At 34.6% G+C, this 20,570-nt stretch overlaps 3 protein-coding genes, 1 long non-coding RNA gene and 1 pseudogene across 5 annotated transcripts; 3 read left to right on the top strand and 2 right to left on the bottom strand.

Moving 5' to 3' along the window:
* The first annotated feature begins 5,103 nt into the window (after nt 1-5,103).
* Nucleotides 5,104-9,551, top strand: LOC120131365 (START domain-containing protein 10-like). The gene is made up of 4 exons (XM_039148376.1): nt 5,104-5,197; nt 8,957-9,075; nt 9,153-9,302; nt 9,429-9,551. Exons 2-4 carry the CDS (start codon nt 9,058-9,060, stop codon nt 9,543-9,545), a joined length of 285 nt encoding a protein of 94 aa, XP_039004307.1. The 5' UTR covers nt 5,104-5,197; nt 8,957-9,057; the 3' UTR covers nt 9,546-9,551.
* Nucleotides 6,299-8,689, bottom strand: LOC120131799 (annotated as a pseudogene).
* Nucleotides 8,301-8,629, bottom strand: LOC120131367. The gene is made up of 2 exons (XR_005516909.1): nt 8,496-8,629; nt 8,301-8,411 (listed from the first exon to the last, which is right to left on the bottom strand). It is a non-coding gene; the product is annotated as an uncharacterized LOC120131367 (long non-coding RNA).
* A 930-nt stretch (nt 9,552-10,481) lies between the features above and the next one.
* LOC120131749 (PHD finger protein ALFIN-LIKE 7-like) lies at nt 10,482-14,985 on the top strand. Of its 2 annotated transcripts, none has more exons than XM_039148675.1 (5): nt 10,482-10,900; nt 11,031-11,063; nt 12,924-13,152; nt 14,338-14,464; nt 14,557-14,985. In XM_039148675.1, the coding sequence occupies exons 1-5, from the start codon at nt 10,804-10,806 to the stop codon at nt 14,824-14,826; spliced, it is 756 nt and encodes a 251-aa protein (XP_039004606.1). In that variant the 5' UTR covers nt 10,482-10,803; the 3' UTR covers nt 14,827-14,985. The 2 variants fall into 2 exon arrangements, with proteins under 2 accessions (XP_039004606.1, XP_039004605.1); XM_039148674.1 differs by having other exon boundaries at nt 14,338-14,467.
* Nucleotides 14,986-18,957: 3,972 nt separating this feature from the next.
* On the top strand, nt 18,958-20,121 carry LOC120131748 (dof zinc finger protein DOF3.1-like). Its single transcript, XM_039148673.1, has one exon. It carries the CDS (start codon nt 19,012-19,014, stop codon nt 19,978-19,980), a length of 969 nt encoding a protein of 322 aa, XP_039004604.1. The 5' UTR covers nt 18,958-19,011; the 3' UTR covers nt 19,981-20,121.
* Nucleotides 20,122-20,570: the final 449 nt, after the last annotated feature.

Genomic DNA, 20,570 nt, shown 5'->3' with positions numbered 1-20,570 from the left:
TCTGTCAAAATCTTCTTTAACTTTTCAAAACTCTCTTGACATTCTTGAGTCCAAACAAATTTTACTTCATTTTTCAATAGTTTAGTTAGGGGTAATGCTATGATCGAAAAGTTTTTAACGAACCTTCGATAATAACCAGCTAACCCCAGAAAACTTCGAACTTCTGACACATTCTTTGGAACTTCCTACTCCAGAATAGCTTTAATCTTTTGAGGATCCACTCGAACTCCTTCTGCAGAAATTACATGTCCAAGAAATGTCACTTCATTCAACCAGAATTCACATTTAGAGAATTTAGCATAAAGCTTCTTATCTCGTAAATTCTGCAAGACAATCCTCAAATGAGAACTATGCTCTTCCTCTGACTTTGAATATATTAAAATATCATCAATGAAAACCACCACGAACTGATCCAAATAGGGTTGAAAAATTCTGTTCATTAGATCCATGAAAGCAGCTGGTGCATTCGTAACTCCAAACGACATTACGATAAACTCATAGTGACCATATCTTGTTCTAAATGCCGTCTTTGGAACATCTTTCTCTTGAATCTTTAATTGATGATAACCTGAACGTAGATCGATTTTTGAGAACACTGAAGCTCCCTTTAATTGATCAAATAAGTCATCGATTCGAGAAAGTGGATATTTATTCTTAATAGTCACTTTATTGAGCTGCATGTAGTCAATGCAGAGACACATTGAACCATCATTCTTCTTAACAAACAAAACTGGAGCTCCCCAAGGTGATACACTTGGTCTAATAAAACCTTTGTCCAACAATTCTTGTAATTGAATCTTTAATTCTTGCAACTCTTTTGGAGCCATTCTGTATGGTGACATGGAAATAGGTGCAGTTCCAGACATTATTTCAATTTGGAATTCCACTTCTCTGTCTGGAGGCAGACCTGGTAACTCTGCAGGAAATACATCAGAAAATTCTTTGACGATAGGAATTTCTTTAATCCCCTTTTCATTGGTTCTAACATCCCGTACATTAGCAATGAACCATTGACATCCCTGTAGCAGTAACTTCTTTGCCGATATTACTGAAATTACATTTGCCAATGGATTTCATCCTTCACTGAACACTATAACATCCACTCCATCAGGACTGATTAATGTTACCCTCTTCAGTCTACAGTCAACATTAGCATAATAGCGATATAGCCAGTCCATTCCCAGTATCACTTCGAATTCGTCAAAGGGTAATTCCATCAGATTAGCAGGGAATTCGATTCCTTGAATCTGTATGGGACACCCACGACACACTCTATTTACCCGAGCATTGTGCCCTAATGGATTTGTTACTATCACATTATTACTAATGGCTTCTAATTGAATTCCCAGTTCACTCACCAATTTACTACAAATATATGAATATGTTGACCCCGGATCAATCAATATCATAACACATTTATCATACAGTTGAAAGGTACCTGCAATTATCTCAGGATCATCACGTTCTTCATTGGTCTTGAGGTTATACACCCGAGCAACAGAGCGCACCTCTTGTTGAGTAGAAGATTCAGACTGACTTCTTCCTCTACCTCTACCCATTCCTCTCTGAGACATCAAAATAGATCGCTCCAACTGTGAAGGCTCTACGGACCTCACTAAACAATCTCTCATGAAATATCTCGTTTCCCCACATCGGAAACAAGCTCCGACTCTTACTCTACATATACCACTATGATATCTTCCACAAGTCTGACATTATCTTTCTTGACCCGGATTTGCTCTCCCAGTACCAGGCCCTATTGTTGAGTTTGTCTAGCTCTAATTTGATTTGATCATCTAGCGGAAGAGGCCATTGATTCAGACCTCGCCTGAGAACGAAAACCAGAATCTCTACCTCTCTTAGGTGGTGTAAAACTTAATGAAGCCTCAATTTTTTTAGACGGTTGGGCTCTCTGATCCCCAAATCTTTCATTCTGAGCTCTCTCTAAAGCTTTAGCACGATTGACAACCTCTTGGAACGAGGACAAGTTCAACACGATCAACATTTCTTTCAACCTCGGGCGCAAGCCTTCAACAAACCATTCACAAGTATCTTTTTCTGTTGGAATAAGCTCAGCAGCAAAATGACTCAACTTATTAAACTCACACTCATATTCATATACGGTGCGATTCAACTGTTTCATACTCATAAACTCTTGCTTCATTTGCCTTATAAACTAATCTCCAATATACTTGTGCTTAAACTCTTCTAAAAACAAGGACCATGTCACTTGATCACTGGTCATCCTCAAGGTAATATTTGTCCACCAGATTCTTGCTTGTCCACGAAGCAAAGAGACCACTCCATCTAACTTCTCTACATCAGAACAGTGGAGTCCATTTAACATAATCTTCACATCATTGAGCCAAAGGTCCACAGCAACAGGATCTTCCTCTGCTTCACCTTTGAATTCAGGAGCTCTTAGCCCTTTCAACTCTTTCGCAATATTTATTCTTTGAGTTGAGGAAACAGGAGGTTGAAAACGCATCAATATCGCGTCTAAAGTTCTAAAGAATACATCTTGATCATTCACATGCACTCCAGAGGGTTTCTGTTCTTCAGTCTGTCTGGCCAGGGCAGGTGAATTACTGCTTTCAGTGGGTATATCATCTCCCACTTCATTTCTAGAACTACCTTGTCCGGACATCTATAAAAATACAATCATATAATTCTATTAGCACAAAAGTATACTTACTATTCCATTAGATCAGAAGTTTTCACTATTTTGTTGGCATGTATACCTTATAAAACACTATAGACTCAGGTTTATGTAGAGAATCGACTAAACCTTAGCTCTAATGCCATTAACTCTAACACCCCAACCCGTACCCGACTCGAATACAAGTCTGAGGTGTCACATTGACTTTTTTGAAAAACAGAGAAATTTAAAACTTTATTTAAAGCAAAATACGTTAATTTACATAAAAATGACCACAAAATACAAACTCCATCAGAGTACTCGTAATTAACGACTTATTACATGCCAACACTCTATACACACCAAAATATATACTTTGTCGATTACTTCTGATCTGATCTTCTAGTAATAATATTGTCCTTGCCACTTCTATTCTTGTTCTTCTCGTTTTTTGGTACCTACGTGTAAATCACTTACACGCTAAGTCATAGACTTAATGAGGCAATAAATAAACATTTAACAACAAATTCATGAATATGCATTCTTATCATTTGATCATGACATTTCAACATGCATGTATCTATTACACGATAACATATGTAAGCATGTCATGCACATGTAAAACTTACCTTCTTGTGCCACTTTCACTTTAATTTATCTTTCAATTGTATTGCCCATGTATATTATTGAGAATAGAGGTATGCGAGTACACTGAGGTTGTGTACACATATGCTATCACCACAGCTCGTATAAATATCCCGAAGGACCTATCATCCCGAAGGATGTCATATGTATCCCTAAGGACCTGTCATCCTGAAGGATGTAATCTGTGTCCCGTAGGACCTATCATATGTCTTATAAGACATATGTAACCCTCGACTCTTGACATGCCAACTATACCTATAACTCTCGTATCATATACTATGGGCATTTATTATGAATACATTTCTCATCACTTGTTTTTTCTCTTCTATCACATACCACATGTATGTGTAACCATGTATTTCATATCATATCACATGTATCACGTATTACATATTCATATGTTATTTCATATCATATCACATGTATCACGTATTGCATATTCATATATCATTTCATATAATCACATAGCTTATCTCATTTCACATTGGTCATGTCTCATAGCATATATCACATATGCATATTATGTAACATATATAATAACCTATACTCATTTCATGTATTCATGCACATATAAGAATCACCAATCAAATAACATTTTAGGAGTCACTTCTTACCATAGTAACTCCATCACTGACTCATCGCAAGCCAATGTTCGTTCAATAATATAAGTACAATTAAAATTGCACTCACTTTAGCCTTGTTTGATTTGAATCAATTCTAATCCCTTGATTATTCCAGAGCTTGTTTAGGCTCAATATCTACATAAATATAACATTTCAAAACAACTATCAGAAGCCTAAACCTTAAACTTGATGTTAACAACTTAAGCCAGATTATTGAACCAAATTTCATTTTTTCCTTTAGGGGGAATCGATAACCCCTAGACATTCTGGAAATTTTCGTCCAAGAGGGGGAATCGATTCTCATTCATAGGGTATCGGTTCCCTCTACCCAGAAATTGTATTTCAAGCCCGAAAATCATCAATTCTTCCTTCAATTCTTCTATATTAAACCCCTTTCATGACATTAAACTCAACTACTATTACTTAAATCAACTTATATCCATGAAAATCATCTAAAACTTCAAAATCCTATCCTTCATATGTAATTCAAGAATCATACTAAATTTTCCATGTTATCCAAACTTAATTCCAACACTTTTATCTTCTTATTCTCATAGATGACAAGTCAAATTCAACTTAAATTCAACTTATCAACTCTATTTCAAGATTTCATTCAAAACTCAAAATCTTTAATCTCTCCTATACCTTTCATCATGATGTTTTAGAACAAATTAAGCTTTCCTTAAGCTTAATTATCATCTAGTGAACCTAACCCAACTTTTAAAACAACAAATAACCAAGAAAATAGAAAACTCACCTTTGTTGTGGCTTTCTCTCGTATGGAAGAACAAAGAGGAGAAGAAGAAGAATCCCTAGATATTCTTCTTATCCCTTTCCCCGTATATATCCCTATCATAACACAATTTAATCATTTAATGGTTAAATGACTATTTTGCCCTCAAATTCTTTGGATAATTACTATAAACTTTTAGGAAATATTTCCGAACAAATCATTACACTATTCAAATACCCTACTTCAATCATTAAACTCTGAAGTTTTATAATTTAATCACTAACCCGTATTTTGGGATGTTACACCCTAACTCTAGGCTAGTTTCCTATTTCTATGTGCCCCATCTTGTGTATGTATATCCACTCTTAATCAATGGAAAACTCAAGCCATTGTTTCTCAATACTCTTTTCTCTATTTCAACAGATAGTTCATATTTGAATGCCGACCCTTTGATTTTTGTTCAGATTATTATATATCGTTGCTTTGAATTTAATAATTTTATTACTTTTTGAGAACAGCAATGGGACAGTGAGCTTGTGGAAGCCAAATATATTAAGGGTGCGTTTGGTTCACGGAATGTAAGATTACCAGTGGGAATAAAAGATTATCAGGGAATAGGATTACTGGGAATGTTACATTACTGTGTTTGGTTGGTTTGGCAGGAATGTAAGATTACAGTGTTTGGTTGAAGGAATAAAAGATTACTGGAATGTATATTTTACCAAATTGTCCTTGGTCTATATTTTTTAACAAGTGAGATTCTAAATATTTAAATAAAAATTATTTATATAAAAATTATATCTGTTGATAATATATTACTCGAGTATTTAAATATATCATGTATTATTTTTATTTTAATTAATATTAAATTTTATATAATTTATGTAAAAATATATTAAAATTTTACATCAATATTTAATTAAATGTTTACACTGTAGAAACTAGCTTCGGTTTATATGTGACGCATTCACTGTGAGGTTTCTTGTATTTTTCAATCGAATAGGTTTACATTCTAGTATGAAAAGTGATTTAATATGACTTTAGGAATGATTTAATATGAAAAGTGAAGAAAAAATTATAGTATACATGATGTATTAAGTTAATTTCACTCGAGGAAATTTTTTACAGTCAACGACATTAATCTTAAATGTTCCTTTTAACTGTAATTTTTTCCCCTTGAACTTTTAATCAAAGAAAAGATATCTATAAATATATCACTTATAAGAGATCAAATACAAAATCTACTTGAACATTCAATTTTCAATAGCTTACAAAAACAAATATCATAAATTCAGTGCTTCTAATTTTTTATATCGATGATTAATTTTTCATTGTTGGATTCTTTCGATTTACAAACATCACCTATAAAACCTCAATAGATTGTGTCAAATTGACAGCCTTTAAAACCTCAAATGCATATTGAACAGGCTACATTTAAGCAATAGCATCATTCATACTAAGCTGCTGTAAATATCGATTCAAGATTATCCTTTGTTTTCTCAATTCATAGGAAAACATAAACGACATAACAATCACATTTAAGGTCAAATTATAAAAGAGTTGTTCAATTGTGGCACAACTTCATCAGTCAAAGCCTCTAAATGACCGACCACCACAATCCGAGAGGCCCGTCACACCGAAAATGAGTTTCATAAGATTCTAGATCAAGAGCTTCTCAATAGCATCCTACATTTCACAAATGGAAAAACAGAAGATGCAGATGCAGATTCAGCCAAAAAGGGTACAAAATATCATTAATTTTACAAGGTAACAAAAGTACCTTGAGTTGTTGAATTTGGGATTTCAATTGGCTTCCTTCGTTTGTTGTGACAAAACAGGAAATTACAGGTCTTGTGACCCCACATGCTCGTCCAAGTGCTTGCTTTGAAGGAACAAATACATAGGGGACATTCTGCAAAAAATCAAATACAAAGTAAACTATTGAGCTCAAAATCTAGGTAATGAATCAAGGTGTTGTAGCTAAGATTTTGCTTCTATGATGAACTACTTTAAATTGAGAAGTCAAGATGATGTGATATAGGAATGCTTCCAAGCTCAAGAGGGGGAAACAATTTACATTAAACAAAGTGTATAACCTTAAGTCAAAGATGCTTTAAATTCACAGCTAGTGAGTACACCATTGATTTGAAGCAATAAAATCAGACACTCCATAAGACAATTAGTCAAACCCTAAACCCAAAGCTAAATATTACAACAGTGATACGACTAATTAAAACGTTAAAGTTGGGGCACAGAACAACAATACAACAACCATAAGCACATCAACAAGAAATACATATACCACTCATAAGTACTAAACAAAAGAGGAGAGACTCCAAAACTGCTGAAGATCATATGTCTTCGTAAATTACAGTTGAGTTTGGCAACTAGAAGCAAGTTTGCAGCTTGATATGGTAGTTTTCCCACATTATTATGTGAGGTACACAATTCAAATAGTGCATGCAAAGTATAAACTTACATTCTATCCCATTCAATCAAGCAATTCAACTTGCCTAACTTTGCATCCACGTAAATTTTAAAACAACTAAAATACCACTTAGCAATAACTTTTCCTAGTGTAAACCCACATATTAACAAGAATTAAGCAATCAAAAAGTCTATACCAGAAAAAACAAAAAGAAAAATATGCATATTCCATAGAACAAATACCTTATCTTCAGCAAGCAAAGGAAGGTTGAGCAGAATCTCAAGGGGCTCAGTATCCGCAGCCATCACAACGAACTCCGAGATACCTCTGTTCAGGGTCTTGGTAGCTGAATCCCAAACAAATCCAATTAAAGAAGAAAAAGAAATGAAGAAGAAGATCAGGAGAAAGAAAACCCATATCGGAAACGATAACAATAATTACAATAAACGAAAAAAATGGAAATGTGTATTGTTTACTAACCTTCATTAACTCCCTTTTTGAGCTGCTTGTTGTACAAGATCTAAAATCGTCGTTGTCAACTGATCATCCGCTAGTGGGTATGCTTTGGGGTTCACACGTTCTCCAGTCTGCAAAAAATATCAGCCAATTGTAAGGTATAACAAACTAGATGAGCTCAGAAACAGGTTTAGTCGTGCAAAAAGATGATGTATTATTTTAGGCCTCGAAATTAAAGGATGAAAGTTCAAACTTGAAAATAAGATAACCAAATCAGGAAAACCAGACACTCATTTAAGACAAGTATTTCTGAAAGCAAAGCAGACATGAAATGCCATGACTCCAACTGATAGTTTTACAAATTAAAGGTGAAGAGAAGCGAAATGCAGGAGTGTACCAACCAGAAACATAAAGGGCAATGATCAAATTCACACTTGTATAGTTGTATTCTATTACCATTAAAGAAAAAGAAGAACACATTGGAGCATGCAAACTACCTATTTAAAAGGGAAAGAAAAATTCCAGATCAAATCAATGAAAATCACATTCTACATAAAAATTTCTCAATCATGCTAATGTAATATTGTTACCCTATTGTATAACCAATTATCAGTAATATATTATACCAAAATACCCAGATCTACTTGTAAAATTTTCAAAACATACGGGGGAAAGCTGAAAAATGCCTCCAAAATTTAATATAATAAGAGCAAAAACACGAAATTTGGTATAATAAAAGAAGGAAGAAATGTCGCAAAGGAGAAAAGATGAAGGTTGTTACATGAACAAGGAAGCGGTGAGGACAAGACCAATGGCGAGCATGAAGACGGCTAGGGTTGGATACCACGCATCAGACACTGGACTCGTTATTGGCTTTGCAGAAGGAGCCTGAAACAAAATCATAAATCATAAATCAAACTCAAACTCAAACGAACAATAGAAAAGCTTCGATTTGAACAGTGAGAGATTTACCATGGATCTTTTGTCGCTTCGGATTCTGGTGTTTGATCGAAGAGAGTGGAAATAACGCGCTACTAAGAGGTTCCGAGTTCTATGAGACTACGAAGTCTACGAAGCCTGCAAGTCTTCCCTTGTATTTGAGACTACATTAGCTTAAAAAAATAAGAGAGAACCATTACCATTTTTCTCTTGGAGAAAACAGAGGAAAACAATCTGAGAAGAAGGGAAAGGGTGTTTACTCCAAACTACGCTCGGTCATAATCAAGAAGGAGAAGGGTACTTTAGACAAGAGAACCGGGCCTAAGAGAGATGAGGGTATAACATTCCCGGGAAAGTAAGAAAAAAAATAACTGTTGGTAATTATTATTTCCCTCCACTTGGGAATATAGTTTATCCAAACATGGGAATGTTTATCTGGAAAAAAAGATTACCAACAGGAATTAAATATGACCTGAACCAAACATGGCCTAAAGATCTTGAAGATAACTTGAGCATCATTCGTCTTAGGTTTGGCGACAACTCAAAGCCTCTGTTTAGAAAAAGAGAATTCATAGTGTACGAGCGACGTGAAAGCATGGAAGACGGCACTTTGGTATTATATATACACGCACGCACACACAGTGAGAGTAGTTTACGGGTTAATTAGGAACTAAATAATTAAGTTTGCAGGTTGTAGCAGTGGGCTCACTGCCCAAGGAAATTGCAGCTGGGTTGCTTCCACAGCAGAATAATGCAATTAGAGGCTTATTGCTGCAATCAGGATGGGTTGTAGAAAAACTTGAAGATATAAACTCGTGTATTGTTACTTATGTTGTTCAGGTAATGTAAACATTCTTACACATATGGCTAACAAGTCGAAATAAAACAGTTTTATTGGTTTTTATAAATAAAAAATTAAACTTACTCTAAATGCTGATATTTGGCGTTTGTTATTTGGCTGTGCAGTTAGATCCTTCAGGATGGCTTCCCAAGTGGTTTGTGAACCGGCTTAACACCAAGCTAGTTATGATCATCGAAAACCTTAGGAAAGTGGCCCAAACCACTGCACCGCATTCACCCTAGAAGTGGAGTACAGACTATTAATTATTAATTTTTATGATAAAATATGTTATCGGTTATAAATATAGCGAGTAAGGAACTACTTTTATAGTAGAACTTATTGAGCGGTTTTGGTGATTAAATAAAATATTTTTCTTCTATTAGGTTTTAAATTTGATTAGCGTTTATAAGATATGTATACATTATTAATGGCTAATAAAGATTCTGAATATATACTATTTTATAATCATTTGTACTATTAAAAAAATTACTTCTATAGTATATTTTTTTTAGTTTTAATTGTTTTTTTATTATTGGACTAATTAAATTTAGTGTATAAAAATTAAAGTTTTTAAATCGAAAATAGCTCTTTTGTTTATTATGTTTTGATTTTATACTCTTATTTCAATTTCATAAATTTGTTCATCTAACAATTTAAAATATATAAAAAAATTATTTTTTTATATTATATAAATAGATGTTATCTCTTCATATAAATTTATTATTAGATAAAAATTTAAATTTGAATCCGTTAAAAGTGAAGTAACCAAAGTTTAAATCTATATGTTATATCAAATAATGAATATTCGTTGGCATATATTTTTATCTACAACCGATAGTAATATCAATGTCCAAATCCACATACCATTTTGAATATATAAAAAGATAGATCAAATATCTATAAATATTAAAATCCACAATCTGTTCATCTATATTTCCATTAATAGTTAACAAAGGGGTGACTAAATTATAAGAAGATGATTAGTTGAGTGATGAATGTCATAACGTGTAACTTTACACAACAGATGACTAGAATATAAACATAGTAATAAGCGAATGACTATACGTGTACTTTAACCATAAAAAAAACAATTTTCTTCACTTCAATAGTGGATATAAAGGTAGATCCATCCCGTCAAAATCCAAGTTATCATTGAAATCTAAATTTTAATTAAACCCCCCATCTTTTGGCCTAAAATTGGCTTTTTAGAGTCTCCGTTATCCTTCTCCTCCTCTCTTTCACAAAGTGTACATTATTTTTATATAATATAATTATAATTTGTAGAATATCCCCAATTTCCCAAACCTCCATCCCACCAAACCCTACAATGAAAACCCTAATTCATCTTTTCCTTCAACTCCCGACTTGCTACTCTGGAAATTATATTTAAAAGTTTTGTCCACGTACTGTCTTTGTATTTAATATTTCAATTTGCAATATAGAGAGGTTAAGGATTTTGGGTTAGTGGGGAAATTTTTAGGGGGAATTTGAGGAAAACAAATGGAAGGGATGCCACACCCAATACCGAGAACGGTAGATGAGGTCTTCAACGACTTTAAAGGCAGACGCGCTGGCTTGATTAAGGCTCTCACCACTGGTTTTTTCCCCTTTCTTTCTTTCTTTCGTTGTTGGATTTCTCTCTCTTTTATTTCTTTTAGAATTACATGTCGATTTAATTAACGAGTTTTTTTTTGTTTGTTTGTTTCATATTTGTGTTTTTATGGCAGATGTTGAAAAGTTCTTCCAACAGTGTGATCCTGGTGGGTTACTTTGCAGTTTTTCTTTTTTGTATATTTTCTTTTTGAGGTTGACGCTTCACGCACTGTATATCTGTTTGTTTTCCTTCTCTCGAGTTTGCTCTCTTTCATTTGGAATACTTTTCTGTGTCTGTACGAAATGGTTTTTACATTTTGTTCTCGTCAAAATTCTGTCTATATTGTTATTTCCCGACTGCCGTAGCAGCTGACTATCCAGTAAAGCTAATGAAAATCACATTGTCTAATGTATTTCAGTGAAAGAAGTTAAACTTTTTCTTCTTACACTATGGCTGCTTGATCAGATATACAAAGGCGCAGCTTTATCTTTATTTTTATATTTGATTTCCCTTTTTGTCCTTATCAACCCTAAATTGTTCATGCTTGTTTCTATAGACATGTCGTGTGTGCTGTACACAATAAATGCCTCTGAATGCAATTCACTTCAATTGTGAAAAGACTTGTATTCGCGCTCACCTCTCTGGTTTAGGTCCTTTAAATCATTTATCATATTAGCCCCCTTTTCCTTTTTGATGATATGTAATCTTGGTTTATTTGCTACAGAATACTTGCTTTGCCTGCAAGGTGGCCAGAAAAAAAAAAGTTACATGAATGAGCTTTCTTTTTGCCATTATACTGTCTGCCTTGGTTTTAATTTAATCTGCTAATGAACCTGCATTTCTTTTTGGATAAAGTGACTGTTTTCAAATTAACCTTTCCAGTCAAGTGTTTATGGCAGCTCCTTGAAAATTTGAAGCTCGGGTATGAAATCTGCCCAAATGCATGTTTCAAATGGTTGCCTAACCTTTTTTCTTAATAATCTTTGCCTTTTAATGATGTGGACATACTTCTGGCCATTCTCTGCACAAAGCAACCTGCCATGAGTTAGTGTCTGAAGTAGCTGAATTATTGAAATTTCTTTCTTTGGAACTGAATCTTCATTTCTATCTGTTTCTGAAATTATGTTATATTTCCTGTGAATGTTTGCATTTATAGTCTCACTGAAAACTACTTATCATGCTTTCCTATATGTTCTATCACCGTATGGCTTTCTTTCTTTGAAATTGAATCTTCATTTCTATTTGTTTTTGAAATTATGTTGTATTTCCATGTGAATGTTTGCATTAATAGTCACACTGAAAACTACTTATCATGCTTTCCCATATGTTTTCTTACAGGATGGCTTTCTTTCTTTGGAAATGAATCTTCATTTCTATTTGTTTCTGAAATTATGTTCTATTTCCTGTAAATGTTTGCATTTATAGTCACACTGAAACTACTTATCATGCTTTCCTGTATGTTCTCTTACCGGATGGATTTATTTCTTTGGAAGTGAATCTTCATTTCTATGTGTTTCTGAAATTATGTTATATATCCTGTGAATGTTTGTGTTATAGTCACGCTGAAAACTATTTGTCATACTTTCCTATATGTTTCCTTACTGGATGGTTTGAAATTTGCTTGGCTTTCTGTATCATGTAGTGCCATTTAATGAATACACTTTAATCTGAAATGATAGTGGAAAATGAAGTATCTAGTGTCCTTCATTTATAGATGTAAACTATTCTTTGGCTTCAATTTCCACTTTTTCATTCTATCCACAGACTATTATATATTGGATGTCATTTTTCATTCTTAAAGTTCAGTTTAGGAGAACTTTGGTTCTGATTCTACTTGAAAAATCACCACTGCAATGTGGTGTTTATGGCTATTTGTTACATGCTTATATTTTATATGTTAACTAGAAAATCTTGAATCTACAAGAATTGCTTCTAGATGACTTCAAAGTTATTAATGTGCTGTATGTTTGTTGTGATTCATTCCAGCAAACTTATGTCTTTGAAAATTTTGAATTTACATTTGCAGAGAAGGAGAACTTGTGCTTGTATGGACTTCCAAATGAGACATGGGAAGTTAACTTGCCTGTTGAGGAGGTTCCTCCCGAGCTTCCAGAACCTGCACTGGGCATAAACTTTGCAAGAGATGGAATGCAGGAGAAGGACTGGCTATCATTGGTTGCAGTTCACAGTGATTCGTGGTTGCTTGCCGTTGCTTTCTATTTTGGTGCACGGTTTGGATTTGGAAAGAATGAGAGGTATGTTTGCTTTTTCTATGTCATTTATGGCACATTGAGTCTAAGTTTGAGCAGCTTGGTTGCTGCTGTATCTTGGTTGAATTTAGTGCTATCTGCATTATTCTCTTTGCATCTTCTGTTATAGAAAAAAGGTACCCTTGTTCTCTTTAAATGAGTTTATTTCTAATTTATAGAAAGTTACCAATCTGATGCATAGCACTAAGTTTATGCAGGCTGAAAATAATATTAGATGTCCAAAATTTTGGAAAGTTCATTTTTAATCATTTTTATTTTTAATGTTGTGTACCTTTTTTGTTTTAAATTATGTAAGATGAATTCGGGACTACTCTGGTTCTTCCATTAGTATTTTTTCTGACGTGTGATAGTTGTTTATGCCTTACATTCAAGAAAGGAGGTGACTGGATGCCAAAATACTAAATGAGATGTTTGACTATTAATATGTAATCCTAGCTAAAGTGAAAGTCTGTACAGCCATAACTTGATGTCTGCCAATAGGCATGTGAATATACATTGTTTTGTATTTTTAGTAAGGGACTTGCTTTAGGAGGGAATATTTGACATATTTGGGAATTTGAACTTAGGAAAGAAGAAAAACTTGGGGAAAGAAGAAAAACTTGACCCTTAGTTCCTCTGTTGCAGTGGTGTGATGCATGACCAAAAATAAAACAGCAAGAGGCAGCTGTGAGAGAAAGGGGAAAGGCCCTGTTTGCTGGGAATATGTAGAAAAATACCAATTCACCTGCCGTCTGTTAATCAGCCCTATAATTGTTGTTTAGCTCATTTAGAAATCCTCAATCATTGAACCAAGGGATCCAGTTCTTTCAACTTTCTTTTAGTGAATAGTATATTGCTTCTACTCTTCCTTTATTCAACACAGGAATACAAGTGCATGACACTCTAAGGACCCTCCTAATATAGGGAAAAATGTAGAAAAATTGAACATACTCCTTTGGAGACTTGTGTCGACTTCCGACACTCACAACCGAGTACGAGTGACATAGGTTCAGTAAAAGAAAGGAACTAAATAAATAACTTCTTTTTCCAAATCCCTGGATCTGGTCACGCTTGCAGCACAGGCATGCTTCCTTGTTAGTAAGGGATTTGAGCTGTGAGTAGTGCTTGGGGGTAGGAGGGTGAGTGCTTCATTACAGGTTTTGCCTGTCAGTAATGTTTTTCTATTGACAGGAAAAAACTCTATCTGATGATAAATGATCTTCCAACCATATTCGAAGTTGTGACAGGAAGCGTAAAGCCATCAAAAGACCGATCTACTAATCACAACAGCAGTGGCAAAAGCAAATCAAATGCCAATGTGGTATGAAGTTAAACGTAAATGCTTGTGTTTTTCTTCCTTTAATATGCAGTGGTCTGATTTAATCTCATGGATATCCCTGGTGTTTGCAGTCTCGTCAATCTGAACCCCAGAGTAAGATGGTAAAGATATCTCCACTATCCAAGGATGATGAGAGTGGGGAAGAAGACGAAGATGATGATGAACATGGTGCCACCTGTGGGGCTTGTGGGGATAGCTATGGAACTGATGAGTTTTGGATTTGCTGCGATATCTGTGAGAGATGGTTTCATGGAAAATGTGTAAATATTACACCTGCAAAGGCCGAGCATATCAAGCAGTACAAGTGCCCAAGTTGCACTAGCAAGAGGGCTAGAGTTTGAAAGTGGTTTGGTATTTTGGACTTTAAACCAATTTGAAACGAAACAGACAAGGTTGGTTTTATAGCCTTTTTTGTTACTGTTTAGAAGTAAAACAGAATTTGCACATTTTAGTTGATGAATGAATTTCAATGACTGCGGATGGGATTTTATGTTCTGCTACTCTGTGCTCCTACTGTGTTTGATTTTTATTGACAATTGTGTTTTTAACTGATGCTGGCATCTAGAACTAGTTTACATTGTGTATATATATCCAATTACATTGTGTAAAATTCTCTTAATTTTACATATTTTTAGGGATATTGGAGGAGAGAAAGTGAAGGTTGAGATTGACAGTAGAAAATGAGAAGATATTCACCGGAAAAACAAAAAGATAATCTTAGCATTTGGCTTTTCTTAATCTAACGATTCTAAAAAGGTATAAAATTAAAAGAATTTTACATAATGTAAGTGGGTCATAATATATATATATATATATATATATATATATATATATATATATAGAGAGAGAGAGAGAGAGAGAGAGAGAGAGAGAGAGAGAGAGGGATCCAATTACACCCGTGTAAATTTAAAGTAGTTTTGTATGTTTGTATAATTTTATGTATGATTAATATTTTAATAATTTTATTGTTGTACTTGTCAAAGAAAAACGCAAATTACTTGTTTTTCAGATAACAAAACTTTGGTTCCCAGACAAGTCTCGAGAAAAAAAAAAGGAAAAGGAAAGGAAAAAAACTTAGGGTCGATGAGATTGATAAGAGTGTCGGTGAGATGAGAAAAGGTGCGAGTTGAGAAATTAGGGAATGTCTTCAGAATTTTTTTTTAAAAAAAAAATAATAATAAATAATTTTATAGGAAACCTTTATTTCTTTCTTTGAATGTAATTAAAATTATATTAATTGGATTAATTTTATTTAATTAAAAACCGAATAAAAAAATCAAATACTTGAAATAAGTACAACCTTAGATGTTCAAATCATATCTGTAATAGGTTTTATCAAGATAATAATTTGTAACGTTTGGGCTGCTATGAAAAATCGAGGGGTAGATTGCTTGGGCTTCATGTTGTGAGGATCAAACATTCCAATACAAATGGATAAATTATGTTAATAAAATCAGTCTACTCTAAATCAGGATTTCTTTTGGGCCTTTTGGCTGGTAGACTCAGTTGTATCCAATAGACTAATAAATCACCTGTTGACAGCTTAGGAAAGAATAACCCTAAACCCCCAAGTAGCATGTTACTGAATATTATTCTTCCGAACCCATATTAAAATATATTAATAACAATGGAAATCTGGAATGAAATACTTCCTTTTTCCATAGAGACAGACAGACGACCCATGACATGAAATGACCTCACTGGAGTTTTCCATGCTTTTACTCACCCAATCCCCAGGTTTGAATCTCCCTACTTTCTTTTTGAGTGGCCTATTAGTTCATTTTTTTATATCACCGGTATTTAATTTATTGATTGATTAATTAAGATACTACAGAGACAAAAGTAACCCTCTCAAATTTAAATAATCCGAACCGACCCATGTCACACACCTAGTTTTAGTGAATGAGTCTCCCAACAAGGATTTTATGCATAAACAAAGACTCAAACTTAAGATCTTACTTAAACAACATCAAATTACTTACCACTTAAATCAAACATATTGGTTAAATAATCCATTAATCGGTAATCAGAATCAATACATATTTCACCCCTTTATATAATCATATTCTCCAACAATAACGAAAGCTGTGGACAATCATTTGGGTTTAGCCAAGAGGTATACAAACCCTAGCTCCCGTCATTGAAAATGTCAAACTTGCCCTTATATATATTATATATATGGAATGATTGGTGTTTGTGGGGATGGGTACTCGAGTTTTGTTTTTATCAAAGTTAGTGGCTTGGCCCAAATAAGTGAAGATTAATTGTGTAATAAGAGGAGAACGAATAAGATGTAGAGAGGGAGATATTTGTGTGCACATTGTTTGGGGTGGATGAGGGGAACAGTTGGCTTTGATTGGATGCTTTGGTCCACCCCCAATGGCACCTTCGCGTTGGGTTTGCTTCAATTTGGAATCTCTTATCCGGACCAGACCTACTTATTAGTCCAATTCCCCGCTTCTCCTTCATCCGTTATTCCACTCCTAAAAATCAATGTTGAACTGGGATCAATTCAATTATCCATTTTTCAGTTAGTTATATAAAATATTTTGGATTGTTAATGGGTGGGTTAAATTGGAGATGTGACATCTCTTGTCCGGCCTTGTGAGTTTGGCCATACGTAATATATTTTTTTAAAAAAATTAATAATTTTTTTTTAATTAAATTAAAGTAATTATAAAATAGTATTTGTTTTAAATATATATTTTATAAAATTTAATTATTTAAAATAGTTAACATAGGCATGATGACAATTTAAAATTTTGAACTTTCAAAAAGTCAATATTAAACAAATTTAGTAGAATATAGATAATATTTTGTTATATACAAATTTAATAGGATATAGATAATATTTAAAAATTTAATTATTTTGTTATAAACCATTTAAAAATTTGAACTTTCAAAATATCAATATTGGTTAACAGTTTGATGCAATGGATATTATATATTAATATATTAAAAGTATAAGAAAAAAATTATATAAAGAGATCATAAATAATTTATACAATGAATAGAATATTAAAGATAATAGGGATATCTACAAGATGCAAAGTTCGGCTGATCTAGAACTCTCATGTAATATTTTTTTTTTCTTGAACTTGTCAAGATTCATCTCTTCTGCCGCTTTACCTCTGTGTCGTCTTCTTGGATTTTGAATATTTGTCTTCCATACATACATATATTCTTTGTCCCATTTTTTTAATCTCAAATATTATTCAATTCATCAGTTAAGATCAGATCTATATCACCTCAGAATTAACAAATCAAATCAGATGAATTAAAAGAATTATTGTAATGCTCATAACATAGATGATATACTCTGTCAGTCATAGAAAATACTTGAATCCCACTAACAAGGACTTGCGTCGCCGCCAGCCCTTTGTTTTCAAAGATTCCTTTGATAGAAGAAAATGTTGAGTAACTGCAAGAAGATGATGATCGTCTCTTCATTCAACTGCTAACAATGAATGGCCACAGGTTTAATTTTCACTACTTTCTCTCTCAAGCAATTATTCGACAAAACGATGGTCCTATTTTTGTTGTTTTGCTTTTGGAACAGTTGCTAAAATAAAAAATATGAAAAATAAAAGGATCAAACATGATAATAATCCATGTCATTTCATGACGAAATAATAGATTACAAAAACAGAAGGGTCTAAAGCTGTAATATGCCCAAAAATCATGAAAACATGAAAGTAAGTGACAAAACTGCGTCGTTTTGATTTGGGTATTTAAACCTAAACCGAGGCCCTTTCTCACCAACTCCCCTAATTTCTCATTTGCCTCAAAAATGAAAGAGAGAGGGAGAGAGAACTCTCTCATCAGAGAAGAGAGGAAGCCGCAGCCGGTAGAGCTCACGGCGGCGCACGGCGACCGGAGAGATGTCACCCCTCAAAGGTCCTTCTTGATCCCCTCTCTTTGATTCCCAACTTCATTCAGCCTAAAAACCCCTCTAGGACCCCAGATCTACAAGATTTACATCTCGGCAAAACGGCTATATGACATGTTCGGCAGTGGCTCGATGGATGTTTGTGAATGGCTATATGACATGTTCGACAGTGGCTCGATGGCGGCTCGCACGATAAGGGAAGTCTGGCTTGAACGGCGACTGGGAACTGAGGAGTCGACGGCTGCTGCCGAGCTAGTGAGAGAACCCTAAACTGGGTCACCTTAAACCATTGGATGGAGTCTGATCCAAAGGTTGGAATCCAAAGCGACGCATAAAACCTATTAGAAACCCTAATGTGTTTTAGAATTTTGGGTCAGGTTGGATCTCTAATCGGGTCAATTGTTTGGGTCTTGGGTCGGGTTGAGTGCTGGGGTTGAGTGGATCGATTCGGGCTTGAACTGGTTCGTATCTGTTGGGCTAGTCAGGTGGTGTTGGGCTAGCCAGCCCTTTGTTTTCAAAGATTCCTTTGTTGTGTTGTTATTTTACCATTAGAACACTCATTTAACTCCTTTATCCTCTTTTCATTTTTGGCCATGCATCACTTTGGTTGCAGAAGCATATAGATGAGAAAGACTTGATGGAGTCAACTGCTAGGCTTATGGAGAAACCAAGCCAAGAACAACAGCAGCAGCAGCAGGCCCTAAAGTGCCCTCGTTGTGATTCATCAAACACAAAGTTCTGTTACTACAACAACTACAGTTTATCACAGCCAAGACACTTCTGCAAGGCTTGTAAGAGTTATTGGACTCGGGGTGGCACTTTAAGGAATGTTCCGGTGGGCGGTGGATATAGGAAGAACAAGCGTGTGAAGAGACCAGCGGCTTCAGCCATTGATGGTGCTTCTTCAACTTCTGGTGCAAATACTAACACTCCAATCTCTCAACCTCAAATCGGTGTCTCTTCGACCTCAACTCATCATATTAACCCTTTGTTTTATGGGTTAGCTAATACCCCATCTGATCTCAATCTTCCCTTTCCTCGGTTCAATTCAAGAGTTTCAGGTGTGGAAAACGTAACAGGCTATGGTCTCCAGCCTGATTTAAATGACCTGGGATTAGGGTTTTCTTCTGGGATAGTGTCTAGTGATGCCGGGAACAGTAATTATCGAAATGTTTTTAACACTAACCCGAGTAACCCAATCCAGGAAGTGGCGACTTCAAATCCACTCCTTTCAAGCTACTCTAATCTCTTTGGATCCTCATCTTCTACCACCACCACCACCACCACACCCACCATTGCTTCTTTGTTAACTTCTACTCTTTACCAAAACAAGTTCACGAACAGTTGTTTTAAAAGTACTCAACTGCCTAACCAAATGCAAGCCTCGGCACCTTTTGAAGACCTTCAAATGACGGGTGACACTGAAAATCGGCTAACCATGAAAGATATTAAAGTTGAAGAAGCGAAAAGGAGAATAGAATGGAATGTACCTTGCCAGAATCAGCTCGATCAAATCGGTTTATCTGATCCTGCAGTTTATTGGAGCACGCAGGCGTCGGTGCTTGGCATGATCCAGCAAACATTGGATCCTCAGTCACTTCTCTGATATAGGAACTAAACTACTCTTGTTCTTCAAATTCTCCCCCTCTTTGTTTGGTCTTTTTTGGGGGTTATAGGTACTTTGTTTGGGTTGATTACTACTGTGGGTAGTGGATTCCATAGTCATAATTGGGTGGGATTGAAAAAACAAACTAATAAATTAAAGTTGTGTATTGAAGCATGGATGTGAGAAGAGAGGATCCGATGGATCATGTCAGCTGCAAGAATTCAGTCTAAAGTTTTATTATCAAAGGTTGAGAAAAATCCCTATTTGCGCTGAGAGGAACCTCGGATCCTCTTCATCTCATTGCTGATGGGTATCATCTTCTTCATCAGTCATCACCATCTGAAGCTGCTGTGCTGAAGAGATAGGCTTATAGCTCCTTTTGATGCAACTTTTAAGCCCAGTAAGTTTGTCCTATTTTGTATGCATATATTGCACGATATTTCTTTCCTTTTTTTCCCTAATGCAATGTTACTAGTCATCAGGATCGGTTTTTAGGGCGTTTCAGTCCCAAGTAAAAGATCAGGATGAGGATTGAGGAACTAATTTTTTTCTCACTTACTTTATGTTTAATTTTTTTTTTCATTTTGTTG

Source organism: Hibiscus syriacus, unplaced genomic scaffold (genome assembly GCF_006381635.1).
Source record: "Hibiscus syriacus cultivar Baekdansim isolate YM2019G1 unplaced genomic scaffold, ASM638163v2 tig00110556_pilon, whole genome shotgun sequence".
Lineage (NCBI taxonomy): Eukaryota > Viridiplantae > Streptophyta > Magnoliopsida > Malvales > Malvaceae > Hibiscus > Hibiscus syriacus.
Note: the sequence above shows the minus strand (reverse complement) of the source record. Positions and strands in the feature narration are given on the sequence as shown.

What these genes read in the sequence shown, in the direction of transcription:
- LOC120131365 (XM_039148376.1), top strand. An exon ending in TTGTTACTTATGTTGTTCAG is followed by an intron (nt 9,303 to 9,428) that starts GTAATGTAAACA and finishes TTGGCTGTGCAG; the next exon opens with TTAGATCCTTCAGGATGGCT.
- LOC120131749 (XM_039148674.1), top strand. Translation starts at nt 10,804, where the DNA reads ATGGAAGGGATGCCACACCCAATACCGAGAACGGTAGATGAGGTCTTC. An exon ending in GGATTTGGAAAGAATGAGAG is followed by an intron (nt 13,153 to 14,337) that starts GTATGTTTGCTT and finishes TTCTATTGACAG; the next exon opens with GAAAAAACTCTATCTGATGA. An exon ending in GCAAATCAAATGCCAATGTG is followed by an intron (nt 14,468 to 14,556) that starts GTATGAAGTTAA and finishes TGGTGTTTGCAG; the next exon opens with TCTCGTCAATCTGAACCCCA.
- LOC120131748 (XM_039148673.1), top strand. Translation starts at nt 19,012, where the DNA reads ATGGAGTCAACTGCTAGGCTTATGGAGAAACCAAGCCAAGAACAACAG.